Source organism: Camelina sativa, chromosome 15, assembly GCF_030686135.1.
Source record: "Camelina sativa cultivar CO46 ecotype springtype chromosome 15, ASM3068613v1".
Lineage (NCBI taxonomy): Eukaryota > Viridiplantae > Streptophyta > Magnoliopsida > Brassicales > Brassicaceae > Camelina > Camelina sativa.
In genome coordinates, this window is record NC_141894.1 from 10,195,152 (window position 1) to 10,221,366 (window position 26,215).

The following is a 26,215-nucleotide window of genomic DNA, read 5'->3' on the forward strand; positions in this document are numbered from 1 at the left end:
TTAACCGTTTAAATCCTATTGTTGCGGATGAGCCGGATTATAATTTATAAATTGAGAATGCAATTTGAGACTTTAACTTAAGCTGCTCGATCGCGCTGATCACAGCAGTCGTACGCGATGAGAGGAGCGAGACCTGATGAATTCAATTTCAATACGAATCCATCAACCCCAAACATTGGTGGGCAGCCTACACCGCCGTACCCCGCCGGTGTAGGTGGCGGTGGACGGAAGAAAGGCGTTGGGGTGAGGTCGTGGTTGGTGCTTGACTCGTCAGGGAAGCCGCAGCCCAAGGAAGAAGGGAAACACGCCATCATGCGGCGAACGGGATTGCCGGCGAGAGATCTTAGGATTCTCGATCCACTGTTGTCGTATCCGTCGACTGTTCTGGGTCGAGAGAGAGCGATTGTTATCAATCTGGAGCATATCAAGGCGATCATCACCGCTCAAGAAGTTTTGTTGCTTAATTCCAAGGATCCTTCGGTTTCGCCTTTTATTGAAGAGTTGCGGCGGCGGATTCTGTGTCACCATCACGCCACTAAACCTCAGGTAATTCGATAAATTAGGGTTTTTTTAGTTCACTGTTCTTTTTTATTCGCTGATTTGGTTGCATTGTTTGTGAAATTGAAATTGAGGTTGGTAGTTACATCTGTATATGATTTGGCAATGGAATCTGTATATGATAGCTAATCTCGTGTTGAGAAATGGCTGACTCTGTGATTTGTGGAATGGTGATGTTGTGTGAAGATTATGATTTTCAAGTTTAGCTTACTAATCGCTCTCTGCTCTCTTTGTGTGTGTCGAGTAAAGGAGGAACATAACTCTGAGGGAGAGCCTCAGACGGGGATGGATCCTTCCCAAGGAGAAACTGGAACGGTACAATCATCTGGGGATCAAGGGAGTGAAGCCAAGAAGGATGCGAAGCAAAGTCTTGAGAATCAAGATGGATCAAAGGTTCTTCCGTTTGAGTTTGTTGCTCTGGAAGCCTGTCTTGAAGCTGCATCAAGCAGTTTGGAACATGAGGTATGTACTTCCTTAAGGACTCTACTACACAGAGTATTTTGCTTCTCTTGTATGAGTTTTTCAGTCATTTTTTCCGTCAATGTAGGCCACAAGATTGGAGTTAGAGGCTCATCCAGCGTTAGACAAACTTACTTCCAAGATCAGTACCCTTAATTTGGAGCGGGTTCGACAGATTAAAAGTAGGCTGGTTGCAATTACTGGACGTGTTCAGAAGGTGCTTATGATTCAGACATTCCATTGCTCCTTTTCATCTCATGATAACGATTTGTCGTGTTTCCTCTTTGTTGTGAACATAAGAGACCACCTTATTTTAACCACGTTTGCATAACTTAAAAAACCTTATTTCTCTTCACTTGTATCATGTTCTAGGTTAGGGACGAGCTAGAACATCTGCTAGACGATGATGAGGATATGGCTGAGATGTATCTTACAGAGAAGTTAGCTCAGAAACTTGAGGATTCGTCAAATTCCTCTATGAATGAAAGTGATACCTTTGAGGTTGATATTCCTCAAGGAGACGAGGATGACAGGCATGTACCTGCTTTCTGAACATACTAATTTGGACTGTTTTGATGTAATTCTAACATCTGCTATTTTACTAAAACCTGCCAGGCTGCCTCCCGAATTTGCATCAGAGGCTAACAGAGATGAAGGCTATCTTCGAGCAAATGACGCTCATGATCTGCTTATGAGTGCTCACAGTGCACTTAGCAGAAATAGCCGTGGGACTCATACAAGCTCAACCCGAAGTGCCATGACCAACAAATTAGATGTTGAAGAGCTTGAAATGCTTTTGGAAGCATATTTTGTGCAGATCGATGGAACACTGAACAAGCTATCAACAGTAAGTAAATCGACCATATGCTTTTTTTTGGTATTTTATCAGACGAGATAGCACACTTTCCGGTGATGAGATAATTTTCTAATCAAATCCATTGTGGTTGTGTTGAAAAAGCTAAGGGAGTATGTGGATGACACGGAGGACTACATCAACATAATGCTAGATGACAAGCAGAATCATCTTCTGCAGATGGGTGTGATGCTAACGACAGCTACCTTGGTGATGAGCGCCTTCATTGCAGTGGCTGGTGTATTCGGAATGAATATTACCATAGAGTTGTTCAAGGATGAGAAAGCTGGTCCATCAAGATTCCTATGGACAGTGATTGGAGGTTCTGTGGGAAGTATATTCCTCTATGTTGGTGCCATCGGGTGGTGTAAATACAAGCGCCTTCTTGAATGAAGTTGGAACCAAGGGTATTGGGAGAATGGTGATGATGTCTCTTGGCACAAAGTCTATTTAAACGAACGAGACTTATGTATATCCCATCTGTCCTCTCAAACCTTTTTTTATCCGGTCTCTCCTTCGCTAGTTGCATACTTTCAATATCCTAATAAATGAGCATATTGCCATCTACAAAGTTGCATTGTTTTCTTCTTTCCTATTTTGAAGATACCGCGTTTTACAATTTGTGTGTGTATATATATGTATACACACAGTCAGACACAAACAAACCAAATCAATATATCAATACGTTCAACTGTCACAAGAATTATAGGTTAATTTTAGGTTGCTCTTTGAACACAATTCTAAACATATGGGGTTTTTTCTGATACATTAAGAAATAAGAGGTGGAAACTATAATTTTTGAGGAAATTGACAACTTTCCGACGGAGGAATTAGATAAAAAAGAGAGTTGCAGGGGAGAGGAGTGGGAAGGGGAGAAGAGTTTTATAGTAAAAGCCCTAAAAATCTTTCGAGGGAGAAGAGAAGAGGAAACATGTCGAGGCGAGAGAGCAAAGATTCAGACCCTAAACGACAGCGTTCTAGAATGGATCGCGAACCCAGGTCTGCTTGCTTCCCTTACTCTTTCGTCTTTACACTCAAATTCTTCTGGGGATTCCTACTCTTTTATATTCATCTCCCTCGAACAAAGAGGAAGCTCGTGTATTTATTTATTTTTTTTTTTGTATAGAAATCGGAATGCAAGCTGATTATTGTGAGATTTATGCTTTGTCACTGTTGTAGTTTTATCCTTGGAGTGATTTTGTTTTGTATCTTCCTATGAATGATCTAATCTGCTTAATTTGGCTACAATTCGTTCTCGTAAAGTGGAGATTTCTTTTTGCAGAAGAAGATTGTCAATAGTTGTTTAGAGCTTAGACATGAGTGATGAAATGCACAAAAATAGTTAATTTTAGTACAAGTATTTGAAGTGGTTCTCTAGCCAGCTTTTCACAAATCACTTTTACTATAGAGCTCTTATCACAGAGGTCCGCTACTAATCATGTATGTTTTTTGTCTTTAGCCCCAAGAGATCAAGAAGAGATGGCAAACCTGAAGCTGAACGAGTTTTGAGTAAGAAAGATTTGGATCTCAGAGATGGTACTGACTCTGAGCAAAAACCACGTCAGTCCTTGAGAGATGCTGCGCCATTGGAACCTGATGCTCTTGGTTTGAGAAAAGACAGTGAAAAGAAGCTTTCCGTACATCATGAGACCACCAAGCAAACTTCCCATCTGTCACAAGTATCTCGTCCTAGATCATATCATCAGGTTCCTAAAGCTTTTGATTGTTTTCCATTTGATAACGTTCTTTTTGTTACTGGTCCTGGTATTTGCTTGTTATGTGTGTGTGTAGATGTTTTTGCCCTTGTGAGGTTTTAGGAGTTTACAGAATGTTTTTTTTTTCTTCGAAGCTTCATTGCCCATGAAAAAGTAGAAGATTTAATCTTTTATCTTGTACTAGCTCAGTTATACTAATCAATTGCTGGGTTGCAATCTACTGCATATTGACACTTTTATCTTGTGCTGATTTGACGGGATTATTGCCTACAGTTGAATGCCTTCCAATGCTAAGATATATGTAATCTTTGGCTTGCCTGTGCGTGTGTCTTATAACAGCATGATGATGATCTTCGTAGTGACAGAAAAGATGACCGAAGAGCAACTACTGGTAATTCTCCCCAAATTTATTCTTCTTCCTGTTCTTCATTTACATAAACTCATAAAGACATATGTATTTGCATTTCTTTAGCTTTCTATTGCTTTTAAAAAACTTGCTAGTCTAATGACTATGTTACTTGCCTGTAAATTTTGAAGAGAGAGGATCGTGGAGAAGTTCAAGAGATCAGAGTAACCGAAGAGCTGGAGATGATGAGAAGTCGCAGCATCGCAAAGACGGAGACAAAAGCTCGTGGCGACATGATAGGTTCTATGAGGTTGACGACACCCAAGGAACACTCTCTAGGAAACGACCGGCCTTCATGGAGAAGAAGCTTCCAGCGGAATCTGGGAACAACACAGACAGAACAAGAACTGAGGCAAGAGACACAAATCTAAACCATCGCCGACAGAACGAGAGAAACTGGAGGAGCAATATGCATTCAGAAAGACATGAGAGACCAGCAATGGGAAGAGACAGAGTGTGGAACCGAGCTGATGTGAGAGGTGCGGGAAGCAGACAGAGTTATCGAGCTGATAGAGACAACAGATTCCGCAGCAATGAGCGAAGTGGGTTTAACGGAAGCTGGACAAAGAATGAGAAGAAATGGGACCATGATTTGTTCGAGGAGGCAAACAAGAGTCCGACTAGAGCCACAGAGGAAGAACAGATTGCAAAAGTTGAATCTTTGTTGGCTTCTTAAAGCCTATGTGAGTCCATATCTCTCCTTCTTACTCTGGATTTTGCTTTAATGTCTCAGTTTGCAAGTGTAGAAGATGATATCTCTGAGTTTATATAATGAAACTCTTCTTTGTTTTTTTCTTTTTCTAACAAAACCTCACCGGTTTAATCTAAAACTACAGAGCTTTTAGTTTTATAAAGATTTCAACTAAACTCCACTAAAATAAGACTGACCTGCCGACAGAGAAATAAATGTAAGACTGACTCAAAGATCGTATCAGTAAAAGTCAACCATACAAGATTTTAATATAGCTTTTTATGTTTCATCGATCAATCATGCATAAAAATCATCATATATATGTTTGATGATTCTTATATATTTCTTGCTTTTATTTATTTCAAGAACTATATATGCATATTATCACAAACTTGATCTCTTGAATCAAAAACACCCAATTACAAAACAACAACAACAAAAAATTCACAGAAACTATAGCAAATTCAGAGGAAATGAACATTTTCAGAAAAGAGTTCGTTTGCCAGGACGATCAGCGACCTTTAAGGTCTTATCAATGAGATCTCTGGTCTTCTTACGACGGATGGCAACTCTGACGCTAGAGCTTTTATCCATTTTGATGTAAGGTTTCTTCTTCTTCCTCAGCAAACCCACCTTTGACTTTATCGTCTCCATCAAACTCTCCAACTGTAGTCCCATCTTCTCCTTATCTTAACTATAGAACCCTAATCAACTAAAGAGAGAAGCTTCGCTTGGAGATCCTTTTTGTAGTTTCAGCTCCTCAGGCATATTGGTGCGTTATGTTTTATATATTTCTACTTGAAAGCGTTATGGTTTTGAGTTCTACACGCACACACCTTCTTTGGTTTTTATGGAATAGATCGTGGGAAACAAGGCTTTGAGTTTGAGATATTTTCGATATTGCCACTAGTTGTCCTTCTTTGACTTTTAAAATATTTAATTTTAGTCAACTACTGTAGATGTCATCAGTAATCACATTTGCTTTTGTCAACAATATCACATTGAACATTTAACACACACACAAAGAAGAAAGAGTATATTTTTCTCTCCGTTGCATTCACATGAAAATAGTACCATGATGTTAATCCATCGTAACGTAGAGGGGGTTATTGGTTCTATGATTTTAATGGATTTGGAAATCCAGACAAAAATCATGTGTTATTCAATCATTGATTTTAAAATACTTATCAAAATGATGGGTTATTGGTTCCATGATTTACAAATACTTGTTAAAATCCTATGTTATTCATTCAATGATTTGTTTTTGGATTTCAAAATCCACATTATGTTTTAAATGGATTTGAATGGATTTGAAAGTGTAAAATAGAAGGATTCAAATCCAAGGATAAAACATGTTATTTCAAAATCCATGTATTTTGATTTCTAGAATTTACAATTCCATATGGATTTATAAATTACCTCTCCAATAACACCCCCATAGTCGTAGTTGTGACTATTAAGTTTTTATCTCTTTTTAAACGTATAACATGTTAATTATCATTTATGACAGTTGATTTCAACGAAATATTTGGAAATCAAGAGAAATAAGGAAGAAATATCTTGGAGTTTATGATAATATATAGACGCATGGATAAGGTTCAATGATGACTTGTTTAAATCTTTTATTCCCACACCAACGTAGAGTGGATTCGGACCATCGGCCTATGCACATAGTATTGCCAAATATGATTAGTTGTGATAAATCAACGAAGAAGTGTATTAATTAACCTATGCATGCGTTTCATCTAGAGAATATGATCAGTAATGCCAAACATGATTAGTTATTTAGTTGTTCTCGTCGGTAAGCAAATTATGGGCCATTTTTTTTTAATTGCGGATATAGATCACAATTTGTGATAAATCAACAAATTAAGAAGTGTACATATACACTTATCCATTAACCATCTATGACTATTATCAACTGTATTTCCACATTAACTGGTATCAGCATTCACAAAGAAGAACTGAAGAAAAGTTTAATATCGTCCTGGTCTATGTAGAATAATTTATACAAACTATGAAATTTCATAATTAATTATAAGTAATATATATATATGTTTCGTTTTTATGTTTAAATAAAAAATTCACTCCCATAGAAAAATAAATTAGTTTCTTCCTTTTCTATTGTATAAAGTCACTACTAATTCGAACAATATTGCTTAGAAATTGGAAATGAAATGACTTATGTAACTTTATTAAAGGGGAAAGTTTAGATGATAATAATTTAATGCAACCACTCAAATAGGTCAAAGAGATGTATATAATTTTGAGATTTTTTTCTTAATAAAATTTCTTAATAACCACACAAATGAGATGTATTTAAGAATATATTATAAATTATTTTAAACAATAAATATGAAAAACTAGTGAAAAATGAGCCAAAGAAATCTCACTGTGGCAAAACTCGAGGCCCAATGAGTAATTTTGAAGGAGTTACGAACACTCTTCTCTTTAATTAAAATAAAGGGAAATAAATTTATTTAAATCCTAAAAGTCATTATAGAAATGATGGAAAAGATGAGGATATTGCATTGCTTGGATCACTTGAAACCAATCTCAAGAAAATGATGGAGAAGGTGGAGATGTTTCATCGTTTGGACCGCTTGGAACCAGTCTCTTTGTTACAATATCTGCTCTAGAAAATGATGGAGAAGGTGGAGATGTTTCATTGTTCGGACCGCTTGGAACCAGTCTCTTCGCTCCAAAAAATGATGAAGGGGATGGTGGAGATGTTTCATTGTTCGGACCGCTTGGAACCAATCTCTTTGTTACAATGTCTGCTATAGAAAATGATGGAGAAGGTGGAGATGTTTCATTGTTCGGACCGCTTGGAACCAGTCTCTTCGCTCCAAAAAATGATGAAGGAGATGGTGGAGATGTTTCATTGTTCCGACCGCTTGGAACCAGTCTCTTCACTCCAATATCTGCTCTAGAAAAGGGTGAAGGAGATGGTGGAGATGTTTCATTGTTTGGACCACTCGGAACGAGTCTCTTCGCTCCAATATCTACTCTGGAAAATGATGGAGAAGGTGGAGATGTCTCATTGTTCGGACCGCTTGGAACCAATCTCTTTGTTCCAATATCTGCTCTTGAAAATGATGGAGAAGGTGGAGATGTCTCATTGTTCGGACCGCTTGGAACCAGTCTCTTTGTTACAATGTCTGCTATAGAAAATGATGGAGAAGGTGGAGATGTTTCATTGTTCGGACCGCTTGGAACCAGTCTCTTCGCTCCAAAAAATGATGAAGGAGATGGTGGAGATGTTTCATTGTTCCGACCGCTTGGAACCAGTCTCTTCACTCCAATATCTGCTCTAGAAAAGGGTGAAGGAGATGGTGGAGATGTTTCATTGTTTGGACCACTCGGAACGAGTCTCTTCGCTCCAATATCTACTCTGGAAAATGATGGAGAAGGTGGAGATGTCTCATTGTTCGGACCGCTTGGAACCAATCTCTTTGTTCCAATATCTGCTCTTGAAAATGATGGAGAAGGTGGAGATGTCTCATTGTTCGGACCGCTTGGAACCAATCTCTTCGTTCCAACATCTGCTCTAGAAAATGATGGAGAAGGTGGAGATGTCTCATTGTTCGGACCACTTGGAACCAATCTCTTATTTCCAATATCTGCTTCAGAAAATGACACAGACTGTAAAGATTTTTCATTGTTTGAACCACTAGGACCGACTCTCCTTGCTCTAGCATTTGGTACATAAAATTCTTGAGATTTCATGTCGTTCATATTGCTAGAAACTTTTTTAGCCACATCGAAATCAGAAGCAAATGAAGTTATTTCACGAGTGGCTAAAGAAAATGTAAAGAAAAAGAATTGAAGCACAACAACTCCGAAAACCCCTTTCATCTTTTGTTAAAGCTTTCTCTTTGTTTTGTAATGTTTTAAGGGTGAAAATGTGATGTATTTTTTAATGAATTGATTCAGCTGCTTTATAGCTAGTTTATATAATAATTTTTTTTTCCAAATCAATCTACGTAATTAGTGCGTATTTATGGTACATAATATGACCATTTAAAGTAAGATCTCTCGAGGTCAAAAAAAAAAAAAAAAAAAGTAAGATCTCTCAAATATAATTATTGAAATCTTGGCTTTTATGGTACATAATATATATGACCATTTAAAGTCAGACTCATTATTTAATGTATTGAAATTTGTTGAAAAAAAAAAAAACTTCAAGTTGAACCCAAATCTGTAAAGGAATAAAAAAATGTGGATAAAGATTTAGGAACCGATTCTTGCAAACAAATGTCATATGAGAAAAATACTATTCAACCTAGTTAAGATATTAAATCAATTAATCAAATTATAAATAATATAAAAACATACATATTGTATATGCTGTTAGTTGACTGGAGCATGTAATTTAGTAGTTCATGTTAGTTTCATCATTCTATTACAGTCTTTGAATTCGAATGACCACAATTAATGTTTTGGGATATAATTTTGTATGTACATATATATTAATAAATCTATATTATTAACTGGTACACACAGTTGTCAAAAAAAAAAACAAAGAATAATTATTGGTAGGCACACTTAGAACAAAAAAAAAAAAAAACAGAATTTCATGTAATGCCTCTACTATAGAGGGTGTATCCAAACATATTTAAAGACAACAAAATGGATTTTACTTGGATCCAGATGATATCCATTTGGATCCTAGATAAGATATTTGGATTTTGATTTAAAACAAAAAAACAAAATAAAAAATAATAAATAATAATAACTACCATTGTTTTAGGAAATCGTTTGTAGTAGTTTCCATAATAACTAGATGAATACCCGTGCTATATGCGGACTTATGGCTTACGGTTTTTAAAACAATTTTGCTACTAATTTGTTTTTTATGTAGAGTTTATCTTTTTTTTTTAATTGTGGAAATTTTGAAAAATATAATTTAACGTTGATTGTTTTAATACTTCACATACGTTTTCTCATTTTGTAATTGAATTATTAGATACATCATACATGCATGAACAACTTTGTTTTGAGAGATTTAGTGGGGGTTATTGGTTTGAGATTTGAATAGAGTTTTAAAGATTTTAAATGTTATGTAAAATTTGTTGTTATTAGATCAAAATTTTGTTAAACTCTGTTAAAGTTTAGTGTTATTAGTTTGTGATTTGTTAAAAGTCATTTAAAAACTTAACAAATTTGGGTTATTGGATTCAGACTTTTATAAAATCATAAAAAAAATTTTGTATTATTCAATTAAAACAAAAGAATCTAGGATTGTTAATAAATTCAATTATAATGTTATTGGTTCATGATTTTAGACACTTTCTTTACAAAATAAAGTCATATTAGACACTTTCTTTACAAAATAAAGTCATAGAAAGTATCTCAAATATAGAAAAATTATTTGGAGCACTTTACAAGATTTTAGAAAACTAATCAACAAAACTCTCTAGCAATATTTAACAATCTTTCACTTATTAACTTTTAATGATTTTGTTGAACTCTTGAAAAATCTTTATAAATTAAAACCTTAGGGGTGTTATCTAATTTTTCAGATATATATTATCTAATATATATTATTAAAATCTTATAATAATTTGTAATAGATATGAAAAAATTATCAAAATTTAAGTGTTCTGAAACCATATTTGTATTTATGTTTAAAATTATTTATTATTAATATTAATTAATTTCAGCTTGAAATATATTTTATAAATTAGAGAAAAAATTTATTGAGCAAATGGAATTATTTTCTATTTGGATTTTGAGGTATAGATTTTTATGGGTAAAGAAAATATTTATATCCGTTAGGGGGGCATGGCTATAGAGACACAGTTTTGAATTAATACTGCACATACGTGGAAGTTCAAATCTAGTAAGGTTAAAGCGAATTAGTTTGATCGGTTCCCATAAATCTTCACCATTTTCAATCCTTCTTACTATGAAAATTAGGTACCAACCCGTACTATGTGAGGGATCAATCGATTTAAATAAAATATTATGAGTATAATTATTTTTTGAGATTTATGATTCATTTGTATAAGAAAAAAATATGTAAGTAAAATTTTTTCGTTTATTCAATTTGCGTTTATTTTTGTAAAATATGTTTCACCCGTGAAATATTTGATCTTGGAAAAGAATTTAAGGTGGTGTAGACAGTTTTTATGTCTTTTTGTGTTTCTAAAAGTCAAATTCATATATTTTATGTTTCACATTATTATTTATATCACTATACCATTAAATATATAAAGCAATATTTTTAAACTAATTGATTTAATTTAAACTAATCCTAAGTTTAAAAATGCAATGAAAAAATTAATAAAAGTGATAAATAAATGAATAATTTTTTTCCTGTTTTTGAAATGTAATTTAGTTTTAATAAGTAAATAGGTTATGAAAATGATAATTAAATATATTTTCGGATTTAATAGTTGATTAAATCTTTTATTTTTAAAAACTAATAGAAAAAAACATTGGCTCATAATATTTCAGTGGCATATTTATGTAAATAACAATGAGAAGTAATGAAATTTTTCTCACAAGCGTTGATTTTTTTCTCTCAACGAACCTCTCTTTTCTCTCCCAAAGCGATGGTAGAGTAACCGCTTTCGATCTCCATAGATTCCGGCCAGCGCTGGCTTCTCCGGCGTCGGTTGGCCCCTTTTTCTTTATTTCCAGTCCTTTGATTTCTTATTCTGTATAGTTTTTAGATAATTGTTTCGGCAAATCCACTTCTCCAATTCCCCATCCTTTACTCCTTTGACAAGATGGTGTGGACATATCTGAGTCAATCAACTTTACTAGTACCATTCTCGACTTGTATGGTCTTTCATCACACCCAAAATTCACCGAGAGTCTTTCATTTGAGGCGTAAAAGTATTTTGTCGTCTCGTCGTCTCTGTCGCGGTTGGAATTGTTTCCAGATTCACGTTTTTATACTCTTCTTCTGGAAGAGTGTTTTTCTGACCTTACTCAAATCTAAGCCCAAAAGTAATTGTGTCAGTCTCTTTCCATCTATGATTGATGGTTTTCGATTCATCTCTCATACCTGCTCTGTTCACTCTAATTTGTATATTCACTACATGAAGAACAGAGATCAAACTAAGATTTGGGATCCGGGATTGACTTTTGGTGATTCCATTGTTTGGGTGATGAGTTTAGGACTTCATCGTTTAGACTATTGTTGTGCTGTCGTCTTGAAATTGAATGAGGGTTTGATCACATATAGGCGACATTATATCATTGGCAATGGTCAGATATGGAGTTTGAAGAATGTTTTAACAAAACTTAGATGGAACTTTATTGTCATGATAGGGCTACCAGAAATTAGTGTTGGATTTGATGATGCCCATGTTACATTGTTGAATGAGTTTGATCAAGAGATGGGGACGATTGTGTTTATTCCCACGGCAAGGGTTTTACATTTGCAGAGTCAAAAATGTCCGACTCGACTAATTCAAATCCATCACTTTTTGAGGGTTGTTGCTGGTCGAAGTATGAGACTACACAAAGTATTGGGCCTTCCCCGGTGAATTTTAGAGATTTGTTGAATTTTATTTAGAAGATTTTCTCAAAGGTTGTTATGGTGGAGATACTATATGTCAATATGTCGAAGAATCTTACAAAGTCGAGATATGTCACAAAGACTTTGGTACGGAAGCATTGGTATCATTATGTCTATATTTCAGAGCTACGTTTGGACACATCGGGTTTAAAGTTATGGTTTAGTAAAAAGTTCAGCCACAAGATGATGCATACAAATCGTAACAAAGAAAAATCAAATATGAAGTTGGACAATAACCGATCATGTGAACGGTTAGCGAGTAAGACTACTCTTCGGAAAGCATCGTCAATCTCCCTTCTGTTGTATTTTTCTTAGTGTATGGCACATATATATGCGTATGTAATAATTGTGTTACAGTAATTCTGTACAATGTCTTTATAAGGATTTTTTGAATTTATTGAAAGTATAATTTGTGGAAAAGAAAATGAGAAGTAATGGCATTTATTAAAAAAAAAGATACAAGAGCTCTTTTAGCACGATACCTCAGTTTTTTTTTTAAGAGTACTTCTCTATTAATATATAGAGAACTAGATAATAACCCGCGCTGGTAGCACGGGAAATTTTTTTTATTTTGTTATTTGTTAATATTATGTTTATGTTGTATCATTCATTTACATGTTATATAATATAGTACTATATGGTGAATTTTGATTTATACTAAACTACTAATAGGTAGGTTTGAAAACTACTAATGATACCCGTATTGGACCCGTTTTTTGGTTTGTATCCGTCCTGAAAAAAGGTACCCGCAGCTTTAGGGTCGAGTGAAGGGTATAATAATTATATTATCCATGAATAATGATCGAGTATCAGATATTAATTTAATTTTTTGAGCGTCTCGTTACCCGTCTCATTATCCGTTTTATTATCCGACTCATAAATACACGTTAATATTTTGTAGAATAATATTACCAGCGTGAGGAAATATTTATGTAAATTTGGATTTGATTGTTACAAAATAATAGTAGAAAATTTATCAATTCTATACATTTTATAAAATCATATATTTAATTTACTTAAGGTCATACTCTGATTTCGACCCGTAGTTGGTACTACTATTTTGGTTTGGTGCAATATCAAATTCGTTAATTATACATTCGGTAAAGCCAATAAAAATCCAACAAAACATGTATTGACCCGTGATTTGGTATTACAAATTGATGTGATCGTGTTTAGAGATCTTAATATACAAAATTTACAAATTGAAGTTATTGGTATAACATGTTGTATATTGATTTTATCTGTGAAAATTACAATTAGGTTATGTATATTATCAATATTATACACTTAGAATTGTTTATATAGTGAATATTGTGTATAAACAATTAAGTTTTAGCCAATTAAATAGTTTATTATTATTTCCTAAGATTTATGAAACAATAAATAGAGTTTTATTATTTTGTAAACAAATCTAAACTTTTCTTTTGTTAGTTATTAGAATAATTAAAATATAATAGCATTTTCGTAATATGTCACATCAGAACTGGTTAAATTTTTAACAACATAGATTAAATAAGTATATAGATATATTTTAAAAATATAAACAATGTTGTATCCTAATTTTTTAATATATATTTGTTATTATTAAATGATTTAGATATGTAAATATTTAATCTTAGTTTTATAAATAAATTTAAGTTTTATAATTTTCTAAATAGTTTGTTATTGTTTTCTAAGATTTCTGAAACAATAAATAGAATCTGTTTAATTATTTTATTACATAATTTTGAAATAATTTTATTAAATAATTTCGAAATTATTTTATTAATGATATATTGTAATCTAATAAATTAATAATTACTATTTTTTTGGATAATCATTTTCAGGTTACAACAAATTAATATTAAGATTCTATTATTATATTTTGTGTTAAAATATAGTGGCATTTTGTGTAATATTTTACATAGAGTGAGTTATTTGTTTAAAGGGTTTAAATAAGTATATAGATATATATTTTATAGGGTATATATTTTTAAATTATAGTAGTAAAGAAAACAATTAGACCATCCACTTTACATTTTTCTCTCAAAATTTCATTCTCTTTTAGTATTAACAAAAAATTTCGAATTCCTTAAAATACAAAGATCATTCCTAATCCTACAAGTTCTTCGGAATTGGACTACTAGTAGAAAATTATTCAATTAGTTTGGAAAACGAAACATAAAATGTCCAAAATCACATATCATTATAGAAGACCTTTATGAAATGAATGGGTTATATAAGGGGTTACTTTATATGTAACTAGCATTTGACCCGCGCTACGCGCGGAAGTTAGATAAATGTGTACTTTGGTTATTTTGTTAATTTGTTTTTTTGGTATGTATTTTTCCTCTTTTCGTCTGGTTAGTTTGTCCGTATATTTTCCTTTGCTCTTTTGTTAATTTATTTTTTTCTGTATGTTTTTTCAGCTAGTATAATGTAGTCAATTTTTTGATTTTTAATTAATTTAAATCATCATGATCTCTTTTTCGTTTAAAAAAAATATAGAATTAGAAGTTAAGTTTGTATAGTATTAGTTGTTGTCCCGCTTTAGTCGTTACTTTAATTAAAAAATTGTTATTTTGTCGTTGGATTGTTATTTGGTATTATTATATGTAATTGTAGGTAATTTTTTAATTATTTTATTATTTAATTAGTAACCTGTGCAAGTAGTTCTTTTGTCAATACTTTTGTGTTTGTAGTGATTAGTTAGTGGCTTTTGATTAAAAATGTTTAAAAATCTTAGTTACTTACAATTTTGTTTTCATTGTTTTTATTAATTTTTTTTTGTGCTTCTGCCATTGGGCCTTATTTTCTGTAAGCCTTAAAATTGTGTTGGTCTATTGGGTCTTTAGTGGTATGTTATTGAGGTTAGAATGGCTTTGTTCCCTTAGAAAATGTGATGTCTCATGAACGGATAGTAGAGAAGTCATTTTTGCGATCTACAGGACAATAAGAGTTTTGAAACTATTTATTTGATGCTTGTTATCCTTCTTCATTCATCCCTTTCATCGATGCACACATTTTTTTTTGGGTGTATTTGGGTGTTTTCCTCTTTGCTTCGCATCTGTAGGGGGTAATTGGTTCTCCCCTAATGTTTTTGTTCCAGTTAAGTGTTAATTGGTGTGTGCAAATCTGTTGTTTTTAATTATTTTCTTCCTTTCATTTCATATATAATTTATCCATTGTTTTTGAGATCTTAGTTTTACGTATTGTTTCGGTTGGCCCCAGAGTGTGGTTTTCGATTGGATGTGAATTGTGTGTTGTAAAATTTAATTTTTGCTTCTATGATGCTTTTTAGAAAAACATTTTGGGGTGTATATTTTTGTGGCCGGTTTAGTAAGTCATTCAATTTAAGTCTAATGTGAACACAATCTGGAACTCGGATTTCAACATCTTTTCCCTCAACTAACGGTGTATGTATCTCTTACATTTTCTTCTGTTTGGTGATGGTTTTGTCAATTTCTGGCGACTAATGTTAATTGAATTTTAGTTGTGTTTCCCTGATCCTCTGTAAGTGCTTATCTTATTTTTTCGTTTGAGTTGTTTTTTCTTTTGATTTTTAATTAGTCATGTTTTTCAAAGCTGACAATTTTTATGATCTAGGTGTGCCTGAAGCTAAAGACCTCTTTGCATATGTCTATCTCCTGGTGGTCGTAATACTGTTAGACCTATTTTTGAGATTGTTTGTGGGAAGTTTCTTCAATATATGTTGATCTTGTATGTTCTATTTTTGTTATCATGCATGATAAGTGGTGGACTTTTTTTTTTCCCCATCGTTTGTATTCTTGCTATACTTTCAGTTATGTTCTCTCGTTCTCTTGTTTAAATTCTTTTGAAAGCGTAGGTAATGTTTATGAATGAGGAAATCAAATACTTTTATTTTGAATTTTGAAAATTTTTAGAGGATGATAACATTGGTGAATCTTACTGTTTCTTCTTAAGCTAAAAGATTAATTTGAAAGATATCTTTTAGGTGTTCTGAGATGAAAGAACTAAGAAGGGGAGAGACGCTTCAGGTCGCACACCGGCGGACGACGGAGTGGAGATTCCTGGGGAAGAGTTTTATTTCTACAGCATATAAAATATTACTAATGGATTGAACTTTTAAAGAAATATATAAAACTGGGCTTTTAAAGAAATATGAAACAAATGAATATGAATTGCTTAGTGGGTTGTATCAAAAAAATGGGCTTATTCAATTGAGGGAGTTGCTGATGTGGCAGCACCAGAAGTGAGTAAAGTTAACTTTATATATATATATATATATATATTTTAGTTTCAAATTTTCAACACATAATATGATAAATTTAACAAAAAATGGTAACAAAAGAATAAAAAAAATAAGTGAAATCACCTACTTACCCGTTCCTCATTAGTCATTTACGTTGAAGCTGGAGCTTATCATAATGGTCGTAACAAAAAAGTTTATGATGAGAACGGTTTCAAAAACCTCAAATCCAAGAAAATTCGAAGCCTAAGCATCTCCAAACATGGGAGTGCGATATTAACTAGGTGTAAAGATTCTCAATACCTACCACATTCTCCATCTTCAAGCTCCTCTTCCTTTGTTCTCTCACTCTCTTCCTCTTTTCTACGCCGCTTTTCCCTGCCGTCATCCCCTGCTTCAGGGACTACACCTCGCTGCAGTTTCAAGAAAACTCCGAGGTTAAAAAGCTTGACACAAACCATATGAAGCTAAATCATTTGTGTGTTTATAACTACGTTCAAGAGATCAACAATGTGTTAACAGTAAAAGACATGTTTACGTCAAATGGTTTTGGACCCGATTCAAGACAGATTTTCAAATAGAAACAGCATTTCTGAAACCAAACAAAATACTAAACTGATTGTCACTGAGAGAGATATCAAATAATACTATGCCACAGTCTACTCTATAGGTTTCTCGTCTGTTAAAACCTGGACAGAAATATTAATCTATACTACGGTTATTTTCTATTTGTACGCATCACTCCCTTCAAAATATGGAGACTAACGTGATTTAATGTACCTGTTGTCTTGATTTCTTGTGGCCACCACCAGCTTTATGGGATTCTTTGAGATGGTCTGTGTCATTTTCCTTCACACTAGTATGTCTTTCTCGATGTCTGTTATGGCTATCTCTTCCTGATCTTCTACGTTCTCTTCCATGGGGTTCATTCATATCATGGTTGTGATTATCAGCTGCACCTTTCTTATGATGATCCTCACTGTCTCTTTCTCGGACTCTGTCCCTTTCTCTTCCGTATTTATCTTTCCCCTTGTCATGTTCCTCTCTCACATCCTCAGGTATCTGTAGTAATACAACATCCTGTGAGCTTTTGCGGACATGCCATCAGTATGTAATAGTTAAATCATTTATAGCCAAAAGTTGAAGTATTTTAGAAGGCAATAATGGTAGCAGCTACGACAGGCAGAGACTCAATACCGTAAAGTTTCTCTCACAGTCTGCAATTGACTCCAATAATTTGACACACTAAACGAAGTATTATGAAAGTTCCACCGAAAAAAGTTTAAATACTAGACTCGAGCAGACTGTTTCATAAACATAAATCCACCAATACCTTCTTGTTCTGTTTGATCCTTTTTGATTTCTCTTTGAGGTGTGATACATAATCTTCGAATGTATGCTTCCGAAAGCTCTCATCGCCAATAGCACTACATATACAGAAGTATTAAACAATAGACAATAACCATACTAGAAAGGACACAATTTTCCCATGAATTAAGAAGAAGGATGTGAAATCTATAAAGTAAGCCAGCAGCTAAGTTCTCTGGTAAAAAGCCTTGAGACAAAATAAAAGCATAGGCTGAGGAAGAAGAGTGGTCATAAATTGCATAAACCCAGAGGATTCAATTCCTAACATTAAGCAAAAGACCAATATTTGGCAACACTAAAACAGCCTGAACTACGAAATTAGGTGAAAATTGCATTACAGTCATTTCGGCAAAATCTACTTTCAAAAAGCACAAACCCCTAAGCAGAGTAAAATAGTCATCTGAATCATAAAAGGGCCCGTAAGGAAAGAAAACGTGTTTGGTCGTTGGTGCAACATCGACATAAGAACCATATTTGAAAGCATCGGTTTTCTATTTGGACAACAAGACAATTTGGTGATAGAGTTAAGAGAGGAATATGAGAACGGAAGTTAGAACTTTGAAGACTTAAAAATATAGCAGACGAAGAGGACCCAGTCATGACTCATTTAACTTGAGCATGAAGTGTTAGAATAAATGAAAAACGTACCGGCATCTTTCACTACCTTCAACGAGATGCTTTGATTCCTCCCAGGATGAAGAGGCAGTTATATCCTGCACCAAAACAAATAATCAGGGAGAAGCAACACCACCACCCAAAAGCTCACCCATCACATAACATTATATAAGATCAAACCAAATAAATTCAACACCTTGAAGGAACGAAGCATATCCACCAATTTTTCAGTCTGCCGTGTCTGTTTTCTGGCTTCTTTTTCTTCCTTCTCCTTTTCCCTTTCCAGCAAATCATCAAAAACTAACTGAGAAGCATCACCAAAACAAATAGTTTGCAGTTATATTCAATTGAGACATTCAAAGTTTCAATAAAAGAATATGCTAGCACTACAGTGACTAGTGAGCTCAGCTTTACTGTGCTTAAACTAGTTTATGTGTTAAGAAGCAAGAAGAATGCGTAACTTCACAACATCTGGAAATGAAAAATTAAAAGTCAAGGCAAGGATCTACAGACCTTTACTTTAAGGTCCGAAATAGGCGGGACACTGATATCCTCGGAAATTGAGGCCTTGAACTCATCAAATGTTGATCCACCGGATAATGTTACCTGGAAATAAATCGGGACTATTAATCACAAATAACATCCATAAATGCTTGCAGAAATAAATCAAGTACCTTTCTCAACTTCAATACATCCTTTATCTGAGACTTGAGATCGTGGTACTGTGAAGACACGTAAAATATGTAACAAGTGGTTAATTCAGGAACTAAGGGACAGAAAAATAAATAAACAAGCAAGATAAGCAGGAAATGGAAACAGAAAACCCCACTACTCATTAACCTAGCAAAGATGCTACCAGAACTACGTTTTGTTGTCATAGCTACCAGAGCTACTTAATAAAACAAATTACTATCTTTTAAGTAGGAAAAATTCTAGAGACCGCATAGCAGTTTGCTCATCATGTAACAGATAACAGTCACTTTCATAATATTTTGGGAAATGAACAAGACTATTGAGAAGAGTCTACTACCTTTCTTTTCAAATCCTCAACAGCGTCTTCAAATAAGTCTTTTGGAGTAGCTCCAGATGAATTCGACGTAATTGCTGAATATACTGGTAAATCTTTGACCTGAGATGTAGGATTCATTTTGTATTAAAACCACTAGTTCAATACTTAAAATGGAATTATTATTCTAGGTAACACAATTTTTTACCTTCACTAAATAATCACGCCAACTGGTTTTGGCAGTAAGCTCTCCTGTTCCAATATGTTCATCTATCAGCCCACGGAACTCATCGCGATGTTTTCGCTCTGCTTTTTTGAGTTCCTCCTGTTGTCATGAATAACAGATATAATGACATAATGTCCAATGTAGCAAACTAATAGATGTCAACTAAAGGCCTAATACTGAAGTACCTTCTGTATCTTCTGTCTCTCCTCTTCTTCCCTCTCCAGATCACGCAGATACTCCTGTACAACAATTAAAATTAGCCAAGTGTGGAATGGGAATTGGGAGGTAGTTCTTTATCGATGAAATAACCTGAAAGATTTCCAGTTGATCAATTTTCTCAAGGCGTGAACATCTTTCATCCACTTCTAGTCGGTCCTGAACTTTGCGCCATTGACTATTAGGCTGAAGACAGAAAATATTGAGTCAGAATGAATTTAGCACAAAATATCGTGGAAAATAAAAAATAAAGAAGAGGGACAATAACCTTGATGAAATTGCAAGATTCCAAAAATCTTCTGTATTCAATTATGTTCCGCTTGCGATCCTCAAGAGCTTTCACTCGCTCCTAATAAAATTACCACATTAAGAACAACAGAACCCAAATTTAAAAAAAAAACTGCCAAAACTTTCAACAAAAACAATTTGGTAATGCATCCTCGCAAGTCTAAAGAGTAAAAATACATGTAGTAAATGATATCAAGTTATAGAAGGTACACACTTGTATATAATTAAAAATGTACGGATATGAAGATTCAAATGAATGATAAAATTAGAAGAATTAAGAAAATGTCTCCAGTGACCACTCCGAGAAAATATTTCCAGTGGAAAACTAATGTCAAAAATACATGCATACTTACAGAAAAGAGATGAGAGAAACAAAAATGTGGTCACTTTTCAAACAACACAAGAGTCATTAATATATACACCCTTTAATACCTTCTCCTTTAACTCATTGACATGATCTTCAAAAATATTACGACGGTCTTTTTCTCTTTCAAGAGCTTTGAAACGCTCATCGTCTTCAAACATTGTCACAGCCTTGCTGAATTAAAAAGGAACATCATATCACAAAAGAAATTGCACTATAAGAATTCTATTTCTCATAGAGGAGAAAAAAAAACGAATTGTAATCAGAATTATTCTGGAGAACAAACCTCCACCGAGTAGAAGGGGAAAGCTCCACACATTCCTGGTAAAAACATCAATGTCCCAAATAACGGTAAATGGCATGCAGGTGAATTTCCGTACTCCAAAATATCTTTAAAATGTATTATTATGCAACAGCAGACGTGCAACTTACCTCTAACATCCTTTTAAATTCATCATACCGTTTTCTCTGTCTGGCTAGCCTTTCCTCTTCAGCTGATCTTTTCATTTGTGCTAAGAACTGAATCAGCAAAAAACAGTCCAACAAACACAATTAACATCTATGACCAAATGTACCACTTAAGCATCATTGTTCAAACCTGGAGAAGAATGTGACCACTATATCTAAACATCTAAACAGTCTTTAATTTTCTTCTTAAAATCTTGCTAGTTTTAGGGTATGCGATAGAAAGAGGTAACCTCATTGAAGGCTTGTTTCCGCTCTCCAAGAGTCCTTAGCACACCGTATCTTCTGTCATTAATAATTTCTCTCATGGCCTGCGATAGAAACCATCTGAAACTTTAGACACATGCTCAAAGAGTCAAAGAACAGCTAATAGCAAAAGTTGTACCACCTGCTCCCATGTCCAGTCAGATCCAACATTGGCGGATTCCAAAAGTGATTTGAATACATCCCAAGGTTCCTATAAAATAAAGTAAAATAGATTTATGCAAACAGATAAGACCAAAACTATGCTCGTGACATAAAACCAACCATACCAATTTATTGTCACAAGAAAAATTCTCTTGAAGAATTTGTTTTTCTTCCGGTTGGCTCTCAACTCTTTCACTTTCCACCATATGCTTTTGGCTTTCGTCTGGTGCAGTCTCACTACCTTCCTAGAGAGCAGATGAACAATTATGATAAGCCGATACAAAAGAAATGCATGCTAACAAAAGATGTTCATCGCTTAGCTTCAAATACATTTGTGTTTTTGGCTGACATGTCATCTGAATCTCCACTGATCCCGACTGAAATTTCATCCTTCTTAACCCTGTAAAGATAGTAAATGGAACCTTATTTAGGTCGAGATTCTCACAACTAAAACTAAATAGCATCAAAGAAAAAGGGAGATAAAAATGGTACAACTGTCAGTACAATGTAGCAGCAGAAGTATTCGTCACAGTGACAGAAGGACCATCAGTTTCTACAATATCACACAATAGTGATGTTTTCTCTGCAGTCATCTGAACTCCATCAACAAATTCGACTGGAGAAGAACTTCCAGGAACTGAAGCTGGCTGCTTCAAATCAGAAGAAAGAGCTAGGTTCTCACTGGCATCAGAGGTTGACGTTTGGCTTGGTATACCAGTAGGAGCTGCAGTCGATGCAGTATCAGAGCGAGACAGCACCTTAGAAGCATCAATACTGCTTTCAGCATGAGGCCCTTGAACAGATGCTTTTTCTGCTTGTTCACGCGCAATCTAGCAAGAAGATTTAAAATTTACACAATGGAAAACGCAGAAATTAGAACACAGAATTACAAAAGGGAAGACAATAATTTGTCTCAAGAGAAACCTTCATCTCTTCAGGCATTGTCCATGTTGATTGCTTGGTAATCTTATTGTAATAATACCTGCAATCATATGAAAGATACACCATCAGCAGCTACAGACAATGATTTTTATTTTTCATCAATTGTATGTTAATCTAAAAAAACTTTAGTTGCACACTCACTTTCTTCCATCAGGACTTGAATGTTCTTTCCAGTCCGTTCTTGCATCTGCTCTCTGTATCAGCGAATACACATTCTATACATTTAACTATACCACTCATACGTTTTTGGTTTATCATTGCTTCAGATCACAAAATTACAAAGAAAGAAAGAATAATGGTCCCGTTCACCAGCACATAGCATAAAATTGAATATTAGCCACAAAGAACAGTTGTTCTTGCTGAAAATATCTGAACTTCAAAATTAACATACACTGAAAGACATCCTTCTGTATGATTTCATCTAGGGTAAGAAAATATCTAGATCAGGCATGAACTATATCCATAATCCATTTCAGCAGAAGATGAGCAAATGTAAGAAATCCACAGCATTTCATTGCTGTCACTTTTGTGTAACATAGCACCTATATCACACAAGCTTGCACCATTGGAAATTCTAGATATAAGCTCATATTTAAGTTCATATTAAAGAAAACAACACGTCCACCTCAAACCAAGGTACAATGGCCACTAGTAAGTAATATATGGAATGACATGGCACAAGACAGCTTTGAAAATCCGAATGAGGAGATCATTTTCTGAAACTACATTTCTCCAGCTAACAGAACTTCGGGAGATTTAAAAGGCCACAAATACATACATAAACAGATAAGATCCAAAATAACTCACCTCAAAAAGAGTCATCAACTCAACAGGCTTTTCCCAAGTGGACCGCTTTGTCCTCTTGTTGAAAAAATATCTACAACAAGAAGAAAGAAAATGTCATAAACCATATACTCTTACACCTGGAAACATGGAGCTATTATAAATTCATTTTACAAATTAAATGATGAGAACAAAAAGTGCAATATGGTTGGGGTTAGGAAATTCACAATGGTTGCAAAAGATGCAGGACAATGAATCATCAGGAAACAGAGACAGAACATAAAATTACAAACATCAAACACGTTAGCTGCAGCAAAATAGAAATAAACCCGGATGTCCAGACAAAAGATAAGTGATTTCAGCACATCAAAGTCATAAATATTACAGATGCCATGATTATGGTTGCGTCAACTAAAACTTGAGCTTGATATTTGACAATAAGCCACCAGTTCAATATTTTCATGCTAAGTCCAGACAGAAGAACAACTAAGCAAATTATTATCAAAATTTGACAGAATTCATGTAAAAGAAAGCAAGAGATAAGCTCACTGAGTGAACAGAACACACAACATTACATTTAACAGGGCTGACAATTTTATTAAACAAGATTTTACCGAAATCAAAGCATCAAAAATACATTAACAAAACAGTGAAAAACCTCCTCAAAGAACAAGAACAATTCCATAAATCCAATAATAAAGAAACTATCATTTGCATTAGTCAATAATGTGATCTCCTCATTCTACACAATGGTTTATATAGAAACTACTACACAAACTATCAAAAATATTCCAGAGTTCGTCTTGTACAACCTAATTGGGTGCTTCCAAATTCCGAGCAGTTTATCTCTTTACAATTTAGCTTAACATCATATGTGAGAAACGCAAGTAAAACAATTGAAACAGGATAAATAAAAGTCACAGTACTTATAATTCTTACTTCCTTCCATCCGGAGAGATATGCTCAACCCAATCTGTTAGAGCCTCTTGAGAAGGTATAGATTGAAAAAGAGCTGCCTTTAAGCCACAAAAGTATATATAGATTAGTATTGCAACCGCAAACAGTCCAGAAGGTAGTTGCAATAAGCGACATGGTATAAACCTTTGGTTGTTCAAATGTTGGATTCATGATAGAAGATTGTGCAGTTGTCTGGCTGATAGAAGCTCTCTGTTGTGCCTGACTATGACTGCTTGGTCCAGTGACTTGAGTTGGTGCCCTCGAACCTTCGTAAGATGTTGCACTCTGTTTGGTTGGTTCACAGAGTTAGAAACTCAAGATTTAGTTTGTGTTAATATAAATACAAAAATATCTTCCTTCCCTTACCGGATAAGAAAAGAGTGCCCTAGGCCCACCAAAGCCAGGCATACTAGTATCTGGAGTTTGTACATAAGGCGGGGGCATGGAGGCACCAGAAGCAATTGACACATTTGGCTGTGAAATTAGAGATGGGGGTCCAAGTGGCACAGGTTGCACCTGATTTAATTGGCTAGGTCTTTCAAGAGAATGGTGCATTGATTGTAATAACTGAGGTGCATAAGATTGAGGTGGATATCCAATGTTCATCATTGTGCCACCTCTTCCTACAGATTGAAAGTTATGAGAAGACAATCGAGTAACTTGATCAGGATGAGGAGCTTGCATGGTAGGACGAAACTGGCATAAAAAAAATACAAAACACATGTTAAGGGTTGAGCTGACAAATAGTCTTCATATATACATGTAAGACATAAACATTACCTGAAAGTTCATAGATGGAGGAAAGCCTCGGGGTGGTTCTAAGGAACTCGCATTAGGATGCTGGAATGGCTTTCCAAAAGAAAAACAAAATGATAATTAGATGTAAAACTCAAAAAAAAATCATAAGAATAAAAATGGTGGGGAAAATCAGAAAAGATGGGAACTCGCAGAAATATAGTGCACATTTAAAGGCTAATGTTATAGAAGTCGCTCTTTAATATCTTATCCACACAATGAAAAGAAAAATCAATATGAAAACATGCTCACAAGTCTGTTTAATCCATGAGGAAAAACACCAATTAAAGGCACCATGAATACTCAATATGTCAAAATGAATATCCTAAAATACCAAATATCATAATTCAAATGTCTTGAGGCATTTAGAAATTAAACCAAAGCCAGTGGCCTCAAGGTAGACAGGGTAATAGAGTATTGGAATAAAGGGGTCGCAAAATAGAACAGATAAAGGACAAAAATAGTGCTTGCACTCAGTAGTTTAATCCTATGCATACCTGAATGCCAGGATACTGAGGGTTATTGGCCATCTTCCAACAGTATTAGCCTCAGTGCCACCAGTGGAAGATCCACCAAAAGAAAAAAATGGGAAAAAATACTAGACCTGTATCACAACCACAAAAATAGGAAAAGATGATGTGGATTAATCTGATCATGCTGTCTAACTTAACCAGCCGTAACATGAGGATAAATGATCAAAAATGATCCACTAATCAATCAGAAGCTTAAAGATTCCAACTCTAGGTTTTACTCTTGCAGATTACATATAAATTAAAACTAGTCTACACGGAAATGAGACTAGAAACTAACTCAGTCAATCAAGTTCTACCCCAGAAGATACGGAATTTTCAAAAAAACGATAACAAAACCCTAATCAGAATAGTCTACACAGAAATGAGACTAGAAACTAACTCATTCAATCAAGTTCTACCCCAGAAGATACGGAATTTTCAAAAAAAACGATAACAAAACCCTAATCAGAACAATAGGAATGAGGAAATATCCCAAAACTTCAAACAGTTCTCAGTTGCTTTTAGTCAATCGCAGAATTCAAACACAAGCCCAAAGCAACGACTATAGTTTCCAGCGAAGAGAAGGAAGAATCGAAGAAAATTACCACTCGCCGGCGAGGAGAAGTCGATGAAGAAGAAGTTGAAACTCACAGTTCAGAGCCAACACGACGGTACTGCGCTTCACCCCTATTAAAATGATTAAAATCAGAAAACATATATACTGTATGTATTAAAAAAAAAAAAAAAAAAGGTCAATTTGGTGTCTTCAACTGGGCTTACCAACCCGCGAGTTTAGGCCCAAATGCTTACCACGTTTCAATTCTGAGTTCGGTTATTTCATCCC

At 34.3% G+C, this 26,215-nt stretch overlaps 4 protein-coding genes and 1 pseudogene across 9 annotated transcripts; 3 read left to right on the forward strand and 2 right to left on the reverse strand.

Annotated features, from left to right (window-relative positions):
• Positions 1 to 117: 117 nt before the first annotated feature.
• Positions 118 to 2,441, forward strand: LOC104746360 (magnesium transporter MRS2-3). Its single transcript, XM_010467818.3, has 6 exons — positions 118 to 546; positions 808 to 1,020; positions 1,106 to 1,234; positions 1,390 to 1,550; positions 1,633 to 1,864; positions 1,976 to 2,441. Exons 1-6 carry the CDS (start codon positions 118 to 120, stop codon positions 2,261 to 2,263), a joined length of 1,452 nt encoding a protein of 483 aa, XP_010466120.1. The 3' UTR covers positions 2,264 to 2,441.
• A 91-nt stretch (positions 2,442 to 2,532) lies between these two features.
• LOC104746361 (uncharacterized) lies at positions 2,533 to 4,782 on the forward strand. The gene is made up of 4 exons (XM_010467819.3): positions 2,533 to 2,869; positions 3,330 to 3,576; positions 3,925 to 3,976; positions 4,123 to 4,782. Exons 1-4 carry the CDS (start codon positions 2,802 to 2,804, stop codon positions 4,665 to 4,667), a joined length of 912 nt encoding a protein of 303 aa, XP_010466121.1. The 5' UTR covers positions 2,533 to 2,801; the 3' UTR covers positions 4,668 to 4,782.
• Positions 4,783 to 5,063: 281 nt separating this feature from the next.
• LOC109129184 (uncharacterized) lies at positions 5,064 to 5,487 on the reverse strand. The gene has a single exon (XM_019236873.2). It carries the CDS (start codon positions 5,358 to 5,360, stop codon positions 5,166 to 5,168), a length of 195 nt encoding a protein of 64 aa, XP_019092418.1. The 5' UTR covers positions 5,361 to 5,487; the 3' UTR covers positions 5,064 to 5,165.
• A 2,640-nt stretch (positions 5,488 to 8,127) lies between these two features.
• Positions 8,128 to 8,516, forward strand: LOC109129183 (uncharacterized; annotated as a pseudogene).
• An 8,023-nt stretch (positions 8,517 to 16,539) lies between these two features.
• Positions 16,540 to 26,102, reverse strand: LOC104746363 (pre-mRNA-processing protein 40B). 6 transcript variants are annotated; one of them, XR_015582327.1, is made up of 29 exons: positions 25,977 to 26,100; positions 25,357 to 25,463; positions 24,845 to 24,913; positions 24,431 to 24,760; positions 24,209 to 24,349; positions 24,047 to 24,123; positions 23,132 to 23,201; positions 22,466 to 22,518; positions 22,307 to 22,364; positions 21,887 to 22,212; positions 21,713 to 21,782; positions 21,508 to 21,627; positions 21,363 to 21,431; positions 21,208 to 21,285; positions 20,942 to 21,028; positions 20,796 to 20,830; positions 20,578 to 20,683; positions 20,126 to 20,206; positions 19,951 to 20,043; positions 19,827 to 19,880; positions 19,624 to 19,740; positions 19,440 to 19,538; positions 19,084 to 19,131; positions 18,923 to 19,015; positions 18,606 to 18,713; positions 18,459 to 18,507; positions 17,760 to 17,853; positions 17,207 to 17,488; positions 16,540 to 16,839 (listed from the first exon to the last, which is right to left on the reverse strand). XR_015582327.1 is itself a non-coding variant. In XM_087488618.1 (29 exons), the coding sequence occupies exons 2-29, from the start codon at positions 25,387 to 25,389 to the stop codon at positions 16,723 to 16,725; spliced, it is 2,973 nt and encodes a 990-aa protein (XP_087344744.1). In that variant the 5' UTR covers positions 25,390 to 25,463; positions 25,977 to 26,102; the 3' UTR covers positions 16,540 to 16,722. The 6 variants fall into 6 exon arrangements, 4 of the variants coding, with proteins under 4 accessions (XP_087344744.1, XP_087344746.1, XP_087344745.1 ...); XR_015582328.1 differs by having other exon boundaries at positions 18,443 to 18,507; positions 20,578 to 20,679; positions 25,977 to 26,068; XM_087488618.1 differs by having other exon boundaries at positions 18,443 to 18,507; positions 25,977 to 26,102.
• Positions 26,103 to 26,215: the final 113 nt, after the last annotated feature.

What these genes read in the sequence shown, in the direction of transcription:
- LOC104746360 (XM_010467818.3), top strand. Translation starts at nt 118, where the DNA reads ATGAGAGGAGCGAGACCTGATGAATTCAATTTCAATACGAATCCATCA. An exon ending in CAAGCAGTTTGGAACATGAG is followed by an intron (nt 1,021 to 1,105) that starts GTATGTACTTCC and finishes CCGTCAATGTAG; the next exon opens with GCCACAAGATTGGAGTTAGA. An exon ending in CAAGGAGACGAGGATGACAG is followed by an intron (nt 1,551 to 1,632) that starts GCATGTACCTGC and finishes AAAACCTGCCAG; the next exon opens with GCTGCCTCCCGAATTTGCAT.
- LOC104746361 (XM_010467819.3), top strand. Translation starts at nt 2,802, where the DNA reads ATGTCGAGGCGAGAGAGCAAAGATTCAGACCCTAAACGACAGCGTTCT. An exon ending in GTCCTAGATCATATCATCAG is followed by an intron (nt 3,577 to 3,924) that starts GTTCCTAAAGCT and finishes GTCTTATAACAG; the next exon opens with CATGATGATGATCTTCGTAG. An exon ending in TGACCGAAGAGCAACTACTG is followed by an intron (nt 3,977 to 4,122) that starts GTAATTCTCCCC and finishes TAAATTTTGAAG; the next exon opens with AGAGAGGATCGTGGAGAAGT.
- LOC109129184 (XM_019236873.2), bottom strand. Translation starts at nt 5,360, where the DNA reads ATGGGACTACAGTTGGAGAGTTTGATGGAGACGATAAAGTCAAAGGTG.
- LOC104746363 (XM_087488618.1), bottom strand. Translation starts at nt 25,389, where the DNA reads ATGGCCAATAACCCTCAGTATCCTGGCATTCAG. An exon ending in TCAAGTCCTGATGGAAGAAA is followed by an intron (nt 22,365 to 22,465) that starts GTGAGTGTGCAA and finishes ATATGATTGCAG; the next exon opens with GTATTATTACAATAAGATTA. An exon ending in ATGTATTGAAGTTGAGAAAG is followed by an intron (nt 19,016 to 19,083) that starts GTACTTGATTTA and finishes ATTTATTTCCAG; the next exon opens with GTAACATTATCCGGTGGATC.